This window comes from Hydra viridissima, unplaced genomic scaffold (assembly GCF_058129835.1).
Source record: "Hydra viridissima isolate aposymbiotic clone 2 unplaced genomic scaffold, HvirCarnegie_v1 scaffold_7, whole genome shotgun sequence".
Lineage (NCBI taxonomy): Eukaryota > Metazoa > Cnidaria > Hydrozoa > Anthoathecata > Hydridae > Hydra > Hydra viridissima.
The window spans coordinates 13,607,168-13,619,254 of NW_028324306.1; the positions used below are offsets into that span (position 1 = coordinate 13,607,168).

The window sequence follows — 12,087 nt, forward strand, 5'->3', positions numbered from 1 at the left end:
TAATAGAATGAAGCTTTTTTATTTAAATTTTATTTATTTTTACTTAAAGATTAGATCATAAACTTTTTTTGCCATGTCTACAGTTTTAAAAGTAATATATAAATGTCAAAAACATAAGTAAATAATAATCCTATAAACATACAATACTTTATACAACAAAGAGCCCGTAATAAATGTATTATATAGTTATAATTATTTATTATAATAATATGGTTACTGTTTTCTTATTTCATTGAGTCTATCAAATATACCATTATTGGTATGACTTACTATAGAATATATGTTATACATGTCATATAGAACTTAGTTGTATTTTTACTAGACAGTACCTGATCGGCTATAATCAGCTTATTCATCATAATAAAGTAAATTGTCTATGTCATTTTTACGCTTTTGTTTACGTCCTGCCGATGAGCAGCCGCCCATCAATAATACACTGTTACGGAAAAAGGTGTCCGTGTCTGAAAAAAAAGGTGTTAGCGTAAAAAGGTGTTGATAATACGAACACGAACACCTATATTGGTGTTTATGTTAACGTAATAGGTGTTGAAGACAAAAAAATACAAACTGTTTAGAAAGTAGGTGTTAGCGTTAAAAAAAAAGGTGTTCACGTAAAAAGGTGTCGACGTCGACACCTTTTTAAACATAAAGCTTTAAAAATAAATTCCTAGGGCGAACGAAGAAAAAGCTTATTTTGGAATAAAATTTTTGTCATTTGTCGCGAAAAATATTTGCAATGGCTTTTCCTTGTGTCAAATGTTCATTTAGATGCAAATCCGTTGGCAATTTGCTATCTCACTACCATCGAATCCATTATGGACAAAAGTACTTTAACTTTTCATCATTTACATAAAATATATACACACATGCACATACACGTAAAAATTAAAAAGTTATTATCTAATTGAAAGTTATATATATATATATATATATATATGTATATATGTATATATATATATATATATATATATATATATATATATATATATATATATATATATATATATATATATATGTATATATATATGTATATATGTATATATATATATATATATATATATATATATGTATATATATATATATATATATATATATATATATATATATATATATATATATATATATATATATATATATATATATATATATATATATATATATATATATATATATATATATATATATATATATATGTAAGTTACAAACTTTTATACATTCAACTGTCAAACATTAATTATAACATTTTAATTTTTGTAATATTTTTTAGAATACCGTGCCATTTTTGTTCTGCTGAATTTAAAAACTATGTAGTTGCTAAAAATCATGTTTATAGAAGGCATCAAGATGAACGACAAAATAATATTTTACAGAATCAGATTGAATCACCTATTCAATTGGATTTGCCAGTTTGTATTGATACAAAGTTATGTGACAAAAATGCAGACCAGTCCTCTGATATATTTGACATGTTTGATGAAATAAAAAAGTTTTTTATGATAACTATGAATTATCATTTGGTTTCTGAAAATACATCAAAAAAGTTACTTTTACTACACGGTGATTCAGTTAAAGCTATATTGGGTGACGTATGTAGCTCATTTAAAAGTTTTTTGCAACAGGCTGGCATATCAATTCACAACCCATATGCCCAATCTTTCTTGTATAAACTTCAAAGAGACAACAGTATTGATTTGTGTTTATCACATTGTATGAGTCCAGATAAGTTTGATAGTTATTTAGGTAAATTGGGTCATGTAAAAGCAGTGAAAGTTACTGTTGGTGAGGATTTTTTTTATCATGTGCCTCTAGGAGAAAACCTAAAAAGTATTCTTAAGGGTCAAATAATTTTGCACCCTGACTCTTTATCTTTTTCAAAATCAAACTACTTTCAAAGTTCTATCCTGCCATTTTCAGATCCAGCCAAAACAGTATACATTGGTTTGTATTCTGATGAGTTTGAGGTATGTAACCCAATAGGTACCAGCAGGGGTATACATAAAATATCAGTCATTTATTTTTCTATTTTAAACCAAAACAATAATGGATCTAAAATGAGCAACTATCATTTAGCTTCATTGTGCAATTTTAAAGTGGTTAAAAAAATTACACTCAATGAGTTTTTTAAGCCAATTATTGATGACTTGTTCAACTTATTATTTAATACATTTTTTGTAAATGATGAAGAATATCATGTTATTGCATGTTTTATGGCTGCTGACAATTTAACAGCTCATCCGCTTCTTGGTTTGCAATCACATTTTCATAGTGGATACATATGTAGACATTGTTACTGCTGTGTTAGACAGGAAAACACAAATGTATTTCAAAGAACTCATAAATCTTATATTGTTGATAGTACAAAACAACAACATGGATGTTTGGAGTTATCTCCGTTTTTACACTTACCGTATGTATTTTTACCTGCATTTTTCCCAAGTGATTTCATGCATGATTTTTTGGAAGGAATAAGCCATGTTGTAATTTCAACATTTTTGAATCACTACATGGCCAAGCGAAAACTAACATTGATTGGTATGAATTTATTGCTAAGAGATGTAAAATTGCCAGTGAATTTAATATTGACGTCAACTTATATGACATCAAAGCTGGCACTTACTGCTAGTGAAATGCTAACCATTTCATTGTGTTTGCCATTGTTTCTTTTTGATAATTTCAATGATGAAGATGCACCTTATTGGGATATGATGATTATCCATTGTGAAATTTTATTGATTTTAAATAGCCGTTGTAATGAACATATTGAATCGTTGTATTTTCTTATTCCACAACTTATTAACTATATCAAAACATTATATAATGGCACAAGAGTAGCAGCAAAGCTTCATTTCATCACTCACTATCCTGACCTTTCAAGCTACATGGGAACAATGAAAACTTTCTGGTGCATGCGTTTTGAACAACGGCATCAGATTTTTAAAAAGCTAGCTAGAGTTTGTCATCAATTCAAAAACCCTATATATTCATTTTCAAAAAGATTTCAAATGCATGAAACTTGTAGACGTCTTCTTGAAAGGACTGATGATATTGTTCCAGGTAAGCTGCTATCATAATAATTGATGAATCACATATTTGTTTATTTTCATGCAATATAATACAAATATTTTATTTTTCAGGATCTATCTCATATGCAAAGATATCTCTTCGTCATGCTCAAGAAGTACTTCTTGAACCGTTTAAACCATATTTGAACACAATTTTTCATACAGAAAAATTAACAGTCCAGGGAAAACAGTTGACAGTATCTTCTTATTTGATTCTAAGCGAAGAAAAAGCTGTTAAAATAAATTATTTGATGTCTATTAACAATGTTTGGTATGCAATGTGCCAAGAAATAGCAATATCATTTTTTCCTTTGGTTAACTCATATGTTGTAGAGCATCATAAAAACTCATTTTCTTTACATGACATTTTTTCTCTTAAATCAAGTGCATCTAAATCTGTTGAAATAAAAGAAAAAGAGTTTATTGTCCGATTATTTATCATATGAATATTTTTCATGAGTTGTTATTTCTGCCTTTTATGTTTATAATTTATTTAATTCAAAATTAAACAAAACTAGTAACTATGTATTGTCACTTTTTTTCTTTGGGCCCTTGAAAAAACCCAGGGCCCTGGCAAACTTCTGCATCCTCCCTATTACCCTCTTATAAAGCCAGCAGGTAGGTCAGGATGTTTATATCTTATATTAATGATAATTAATATTAATGATAGTATTAATTTTATACTAATTTAATACTAATTAGTTAATTATATACTAATAAAAAAATAATTTACTTTTTGTGTTATATATTATCATTGATATTTGCAGATGCAATCAATTAATGTACAAAAAGGTGACACAATTAAAGTTATTCTATACACATCATATTCTGATTTGCTGTCAAAATGTGGCAATAAGTTCCCATGTTCGTCCAGTAATTTGCTACAATTGTATGATGGTTCTGGTGCAGAAATAGATGATGGAGAAACCCTCGATTTTTTAGTTAAAAATAATAATTTGAAACTAGTTTTTTTGGAACGTCAAGTGTCAAGTTTAGCATTAAATAAATCATCAGAAGAAGTTGTGGGAAATGAAAGTATTTCTTTAAAACAATGGCCAGGTTTGAAATTTGAAATCCCAACAGATGCAATTGTGGAAGCAAGACTTACATGTGGGATACTTGATGCCAAATCAATAGTAGCAGATGGTCAATTTATGAACCACTGGGTTGGGATCATTTTTCATAAAGTATTGGAATATGTTGATCAACAAAATCCGTGTGTTTTTAGTTCTATTATATAGATTTTTTTATCTAAATATTTTAACTCTAAGTTCTTAAACTAAATTAGTTATTTTTAATATCATAGATATATAAATGGAATTCAGTTAAATGAGCTGGTGATGGTTATTCAAGAAAAGTATCCAGAGTTCAAAGCTGTTCAATATTCAGTGAGTTAATCTGTGGTGTAGTGGTTGAATTAAATAAATTAAATTATAATATTTTGTTGTTTAAAAATATTTTATCCTTGCTGAAAAAATGTAAAGTTTTATTATAGCTATTATAAAAAATTTTTATTACAGTCGTGTTATGATTTTTAAATAAATTGAGTAAATCTAAAAAACTTAACATGTGGTTTTTAATATATTATGAATAAAATTTTAATAAAATTATAAATTATAAATTGAATTATAAATTATTAAGTTTTTTATATTTTAATATCGTTTTAAGTAATAATGGAAACTACACAAAACAATACACGATTAAATTGACTAGAAAAGAAAAACGTTAATTTATTTTTTTTACTACTAGAAATGCTTCCACCAAAGAATTATTGACAGGTTCAAAAATTATAGAAGAAAAATGAATTGTGCTTCTGTCATTGAAAAGCGAAAGAAATATGCAAAAGCTACTGTGTCAAAGGCAATGAAGAGGTTTTTTTTTATATAAATATACTTGATTATTATGTATTTGATATATTTTTATGTAATTGATATATTTTTATTGCAGTGTTTTCACTCCTCCTTAAAAATCTTTAAAAAATTAAAACCTAATTAAACTAAATATCTATAAAAAGATGAAAAGTTTGTTAGTTTTCATTAATTTCTCCTGATTTTCTTTGTTTACTTTCAAAGCAAGATTAAGAAGAAAATAATGGAAAATATATTCCGGATTTTTCCAGATATTTTACGCAATCAGTTTTCCGGATTTTTAAAATGTGATATGGATGATCAATGCTTGTTCAATTTAATAGTTTTTTTTTTATTTTATGATCATATTATATATTTCTATTGTGTCCTAATCTATTTTAGAACAGTAAGTGACAGTGATATCAATGAACCATTAAGACTTATAAGCAATGTTAATGAAGTATCAGACGTTGTAAATGAGGCATATGTAAGTTTACAATTATCTATTTGCTCCCAATCTTTTTAAATTGCAATTCCTAGATTGTCACAAAAAATTGGGTACCACATATTAGCTTTATATCTGTTTTATAAATTAACATATTTTTGATTGTATAAATGTTTATTACATATTTTAATAAAACACTTTAGTTTGTTACAATTTCAAACAATGTTCAAACCTCACTTGAACAAGAGGTTGTAATGGAAACAACTTTCATGCAACGTAATAATGCACGAGAAACTGTTGGATTTTTGAAAGAGTTAGAATTATTTAAGTCCTACTTTTTATCAGCTGAAAATGTAACAATTTCTTTACCTAATTTGTTTTTGACGTTTTTCTATCTATTTGAAAACAAAGATAATGTGTAAAAAGTAATGATTTTCTCCTTAGTTGTCCTTATTTATTAATGAAAATTTTCCTGTTCAGGGTTAAATCTTCTTAAAAATTGGGGAAATTTCACCTTAAATCTCCTTAAAATCCTTATTGGTATCCTCATTTTATTAGTGGTAACTGTGAAAAATTATATTTTTTTAGGTATATCATGAAAGCAAGAGAATGCTCCAAGTGTATCAGTTAAATGAGAGCTCACCGTACAAGGATAATGGACTAGACTTTGAAGAGGTTCAAGTTTTGATGAAAGATTCGCTAAGAAATATTTGTATGAAATGGGCCCCATTTTTAAAGAGATATTCATCTGTTCTTAATCTGGTAAAGATGGTAAATCCTACAATGTCTTATTCCGATTCACATACAATTGGATTTCAATTTATTGTGGCTAGATGTCGTCAAAAACTTGTAGAATTTACTGATAAGGTAAGTTTAACTTTAAAGTTAAAGTTTTTTTGAATTCCCTTTACAAGGCCTATGGAGCTACATTTTTTAGTTATTGTTACAACCCTCTCTCAACTCTAACTCCAAAACACAAGCTTTAATGTACTACATGATGATGAATCTACCACAACAGCAATTTTAATTTTTTCAAAATTTCTTAAATCATTTAATGTAAAATTAATAATAATGATTATTTAGTTTAAAGTTATTGTTTTATTGCATAATTATTATTGCATAATTTATTGTATTATTTATTGTTTTTAGTGTATGATTTGCGTAATTAATAAACAAGTTAATATAAAATATAAGTTGTTTTTAAATGCATATATCTTTTATGAAACTATACTTAGTTAAAATTGTTCTGCCTTCTTTTTTTTTTTTTGATTAACATCAAAAATAACTTATTTTGATCTATTTGATTTATTTATTTATAGAATATGATTCGTCTTCACTATGAAAATGGAGATTTTGCAGTTACAGTTGATAAATTTTCTATTCCCTGTGCAAACTTAATTGAAGTTCTTCTTGTCGGCACTTCTTTGAGTGTAGCGTTTAATTTAATACATTGCAAAAAACAAGAGGCAGTTTTTGAAATATTAGAAATAATTATGCAAATTAGAAAAATTAGTAACATCAAAATTGTAAAATCTATTTTGTTACTTTTATAATGACTTTGTTAAAATGGTTTAAATATATTTTTGGTTTTATCTTTAACATTTTATGTTAATAATTTTATGTTTTTGTAACATTTTTTATTATATAAGTTGTTATAAGTTTAATTTTTTTTGTCACATTCACATATTTTGTGTTTGTAAATTATTTATAAAATAAATAGCTGATTATATTTAATTGATTATAAGGCTTCGATTCTTAGTTCTAATTCAACTGAGTATAATCAGCTGTATTACAACTCGTCAGAGTCTTAAAATCAGTTAATAAATCATACAAATAAAAACAACTGATTGTAAGGCACCATATAGTTAAGGAAAAATAAAACTATTAAAGAAATTATAAAAAATTAAAGTTTGTTTGTATAAACTTTTGCCTATTTAAAGGATCTTTGATTTGAAATGATATGAAAATGTTTTCAAAAACCTTTCAGGAACCTATTTGATAAATGCAGTGTTAGATATTATTATACATTGTATATAAATGTATTTGTGTGATTTTTTTATTTTGTATATTAATTGTTTTATGGAGATCTTATTTGTTCTCAAACGATTTTTGTTTAGTTTATTCAGGGGTACAATAAATAGAAAACAACAATGGGTTGAACAAAAGATTGAACTTCCGACTGAAAATATTTAAGAGAAAGAACTCTCTATTGAGAATTCTTTCTCATCATCTGCAGATGGAAAAAGTAAAGTTAATGAAAAGGTAACATTACGTAGTTTTTCTTTTATGAAATGAACTAAAAATGAAATACAGTAGGAATGTCTTAGTAATTATTATTATTATATTTTTTCAATGATAAATTATAAAAATTTTTGCTCGTTTTTAGATAATCATTCATCAAATGTCTGGAGAGCAGATATCTGTTATACCATTTTAATGCAAGTTCTGTTAGTCAGCATGACAACCGTTTAGTTGCAAAAACTGGTGAAGTCGAGTATATTTTCAAAGTTAAAAAAAACAACTTAAAAAACAACTTAAAAAACTTGTATTAAAATTTTATTTCAAATATATGAATTTGTTTTTTACTGATAATTTTTATTTGTTATAAAATATGCTTGCATATTTAAAGTCTTAATGTGTATATAATATAAAATGATAGGTTGTTTTATAAAACATATATTATTAGCGCTCATGGAACTTTTTTTTCATAAAACTAAATTGCAAAATTTTTTGTTAAAACATGCTAATTATGAGTAAACAGAAAGGTTAAGAAGATCATGTTTACTTTTAAATAATTAAATATGTGCGTCATAAACGCGTTGTAATTGCATGAACACCTATTAAACATGAGCACCTTTATTTGCATCGACACCTTTTAACAGCAACGCCTATTAGGTGTTAATGTAACAAGAACACCTTTTTTTACATCAACACCTTTTAACGGCAACACCTAATAGGTGTTCATATAGTATCACGCATCAGCACCTTTTTTCTTTTACATGAACACCTTTTTCCGTAACAGTGTACATAAAAATTGCATCTGTAGCCCATTAAATGCGAACGTCTCGCCGATATCGGGCCGTTGCTAGTGTGTTATCTGGGAAGTACTTTTTCTTTAAACATTAATGTTCTCCTTGTCCGTAGTTAGTTTGTAATAATAATTTACTTTAACGTCATGTTGTGAATTTTTTTATTTTGTTCAACTAAGGCAGATCTACTCCAACACTCGCTTTTTATAACTTTTTTATATATATTCAAGTTAAGAAAACAGCGTTATTTACACTAAGTTTGACATAACTTGCAATTATCCGTAAATAAAAATACGAAATAATTACCAACTTGATAACCTATACTTATTACTGTAATAAAAGCAGGCGTCATCGCCTGCTTACATAAATGTTTATGACACACTCCTTCAATTTGTAGAGAGATTATTTTCAAATTATCTTCAAATTGCTCATCAAGGGCTTTTATTTTTATAAGTTCCTCAGCCTTTGATTTTGACTTTCATGAAGGTTTTTTGCCTTAGGGTTTTTGTTTGCTCTTGTGATGTGTTTTCGGTAGGTTTAGAATCATTTAGGAATTCTATCTCGGTTGGACCTTGGCGACAAATTTTCATCGGATAGAGCATCTGAATCGGTGTTTCCACTATTTGATTACTTCCCGTCCTTAATTTACTACCGCGGATTAAACTTTCTTCTCCGCGTCAAATTTCGTTACCACACCAACTTTCCACTCGCCTCTATTCTTTTCTTCTCCTTTAAACAAGAAAATCTCTTCCACAGCTATGTCCTTTTGGTTATACCCTTTGTACTGATAATTTTCTCGTAATGACTTTATGTACTCGTTCGTCCAGCTTTTCCACGCTAAGTTGTTGGATTTTGTGATACCATATAGCACGTGTAGTCATATTGTTGATAAATTCTTCCTTATTTTCATCTTCTGCATTTTCGAAAGGGATAGTATTTCCTTTCCCAGGTAAAATTATGTTTGGTGTTAATACCGGAAGTTGAATATCGTTTTTGATATATCCCAATGGTCGGTTATTCAATGTATTTTCAATATCAATCAAAAGTTCTTTAAATCGTTTGAAAGTCAGACGAGTCCTCCCTGTTGCTTTCTGTAATGATCTTTTTTCCAAACCCACCATTCTTTCAAAGAAATCTCCCACCGTGGGCTTCTTGCTAAACTGAACTTCTATTTAATGTTCATTCACTAAAGTATTCCTTTATCAGCGAGTCCTTCTGCAATCGTCAGATTCACCTTGTAGTACTTACAAATTTTTTGTCATTGTTGCTTATCATGAGTTCAGGTGTGCATCTTTTTGAAATCTTTTTATTTATACTACTTCGAAAATCTTCATTTTCGATTGTTTTTAGATATCTAAATGGATTGCTCTTGAAGTTGCACAAGTATAAAGTATAATGTACGATTTTTTGTAACACACTTTGCATACTTTATATTTCATTGGACCAGCGATATCCAAACCAATAATTTCAAAGGGGTATATACCTTAAGTTCGATGCTTTGCCGAAACAGCTGTTAATGGAGGTAATAGTGGTTTGCACCTGAACCTTTTACACCAATTGCAATCGTATATTATTGTTTTGAGTTGGCTACGTAAAGTAACTGTCCGATAATACTCACTAAACTTGGACATTCTTAGACCAATTATACCATAATGTGTTTGTCCATGTGCTGTTTGAACAATCAAGTTTATGAAGGGATGCTTGCAAGGTAAAAATATTCGGTGCTCTCCTCGTATGCCACCCATGCAAACTAATAGTCCGTTGTGATTTTTATGTAATCGTAATCTTTCTGAAGTTTCTTTATATTGTTCGGATTTTTCAAATTCTTATTGAACAATTTTGACCAGCCTCTGCACAGCGTTGTTTCATTCAGTAGCTGATAGCACACCAAGACATTTTTCTTTATTTTTAAGATTGGTGATAATCACTATAATAAACTATTTCCAAATTAGAGAAAATAATAAGATAACCTCGCCTGTTTGAGTTAGTGATTGGGAAGGGGAGCACGACTATCTTCAATATAGCAAATGACACACTGAATATACAACCTTTTAGCGATTTTCATCCTACGTGAATAGGGTGGTTGAAACCAAAGGTAGAAGATTCTTCGCATACTTACAATTTTCTGTACCTGCAACTCATTCGATTAGAGCACAGGTTATCTGAACTAATCTCACATCACACCACTATTAAATCACACCCAGGTGGCTCTAGCGCTTTGAAATATAGCGGACATCATCGTGAGTTCCGACGGGCTGATGGGCCTGGACCAATAGGATCCAGAGTAAATGTGATCTATAATTTAACCACACCATCCGCTATACGATTTGTGCTAAAGGACCCCTTGTTCTAATGTAGTGGTCACAAATAATTGGCGGGAGCCAAGTATTGTAAATCGACTGCCAAATGGGAGCAATATTATCCACCTACCTCGAAAGTGCTCATAACTAATTTCCTTACAAAACGAGACTAAACAACTTGTACGAACAAACATATGCAAACACCATATAAAATTTATGCATAAATTATCTTTAACAATCTTTTGCAAGCTTTTTTTGTTCTAGCAATAACATTTCTTTTCTTTCATCGATTTTTATTTAACTCTAGAATAAGAAGGTTTTGATGCACTCTGTTAACATGCACTATGATTGATTAAAATTGTTGGCATATGAAATTTCAAAGAATATTAAAAAACGCAAAAAATCTGGTTCAAATTACTTTGAATTAACTCAAAATTAGCTAATAGATTTAAAATTGCTAATTCATTTGAAACTCGTTTCCTGAAATAAAAATAATAATTCAGTCCAGCCGCAAGGGACCGCACTCAGTATGAAATTGAAGCCACTAATTAAACTTTCTCATTTACAAAGTGCCCAACTGGTTAGACGCCGCGTACCTTTTAACATTATTATTTGTCCTTATCCGTGTCTTGAGATAATATAGAAAATAATCCGAGCAGAAACTTAATCAAATTAAAAATGTTAAATTTCTATATAAAATAACGAATATTAATACTAGGCTAGAACTAAGAGAATCAGGCTAGAAACACTCAGAGATAAGTCAATATTAAAACGAATATTGACGCTACGCTCTAACTAAGATAGTCAGGCTGGAATCATACTAAGCAAGAACTTAATCCGATTTAAAATGTCAATATCAAAACGATTGTTGACACTAGGTTAAAACTAGAGTATGGCTGGAAATACCCTTTAGAGAATCTTAAACTAATCCGAAATTTGAATTTTAAAACGAGTATTGACACATGTTTAGAACTAAGAACTTTAGACTAGAAATGCACTTTGCAATAACTTATTCAAAGTAAAAATGTCAACGTTAAATCGACTATAGACTAAAGTCTAGAACACAGAGATTAATGCTAACAATAGCTTTAGGAAAATCTTAATCTAATCATAAATTTGATAAATTTTCTAGGTATAACATAGATAGCTCTGAAGTGTCAGGTAATATTGATTAAGGAAGGGCTGTTTAAAGATCTTGTGCATGTGCGACATTGGGGCATAGAAACTTTTTCATCTGCATGAGTCTTTAGTTTACTCAGGACATCAGTTCGAAAACAATTTTACTAATGCCAATCATACTTTTTCTTCCCTGAGGCTTATTCTTTTTCTTTGCTGAGGCTTTCTCTGCTCAGTCTTGACCAAGCAACGCAAAACTATTTCCAAATAAGACGAAAAAAATATATT

General features: G+C 28.5%; 2 protein-coding genes across 2 annotated transcripts; both read left to right on the forward strand.

The window, feature by feature from the left end:
* Positions 1-438: 438 nt before the first annotated feature.
* On the forward strand, positions 439-3,584 carry LOC149886220 (uncharacterized). The gene is made up of 3 exons (XM_090093725.1): positions 439-825; positions 1,268-3,054; positions 3,135-3,584. Exons 1-3 carry the CDS (start codon positions 737-739, stop codon positions 3,506-3,508), a joined length of 2,250 nt encoding a protein of 749 aa, XP_089949851.1. The 5' UTR covers positions 439-736; the 3' UTR covers positions 3,509-3,584.
* Positions 3,537-6,950, forward strand: LOC149886221 (uncharacterized). Its single transcript, XM_090093726.1, has 7 exons — positions 3,537-4,278; positions 4,369-4,450; positions 4,812-4,933; positions 5,312-5,396; positions 5,558-5,707; positions 5,943-6,221; positions 6,674-6,950. The coding sequence occupies exons 1-7, from the start codon at positions 3,830-3,832 to the stop codon at positions 6,905-6,907; spliced, it is 1,401 nt and encodes a 466-aa protein (XP_089949852.1). The 5' UTR covers positions 3,537-3,829; the 3' UTR covers positions 6,908-6,950.
* The last annotated feature ends 5,137 nt before the right edge of the window (positions 6,951-12,087 follow it).

Bases quoted from the DNA above. Each gene is read 5' to 3' on its own strand.
- LOC149886220 (XM_090093725.1), top strand. From the start codon at position 737: ATGGCTTTTCCTTGTGTCAAATGTTCATTTAGATGCAAATCCGTTGGC. The intron at 826-1,267 runs GTACTTTAACTT...AATATTTTTTAG, and splicing joins CGAATCCATTATGGACAAAA to AATACCGTGCCATTTTTGTT. The intron at 3,055-3,134 runs GTAAGCTGCTAT...TTTATTTTTCAG, and splicing joins GACTGATGATATTGTTCCAG to GATCTATCTCATATGCAAAG.
- LOC149886221 (XM_090093726.1), top strand. From the start codon at position 3,830: ATGCAATCAATTAATGTACAAAAAGGTGACACAATTAAAGTTATTCTA. The intron at 4,451-4,811 runs GTGAGTTAATCT...TTTTACTACTAG, and splicing joins TCAAAGCTGTTCAATATTCA to AAATGCTTCCACCAAAGAAT. The intron at 5,397-5,557 runs GTAAGTTTACAA...AAAACACTTTAG, and splicing joins ACGTTGTAAATGAGGCATAT to TTTGTTACAATTTCAAACAA.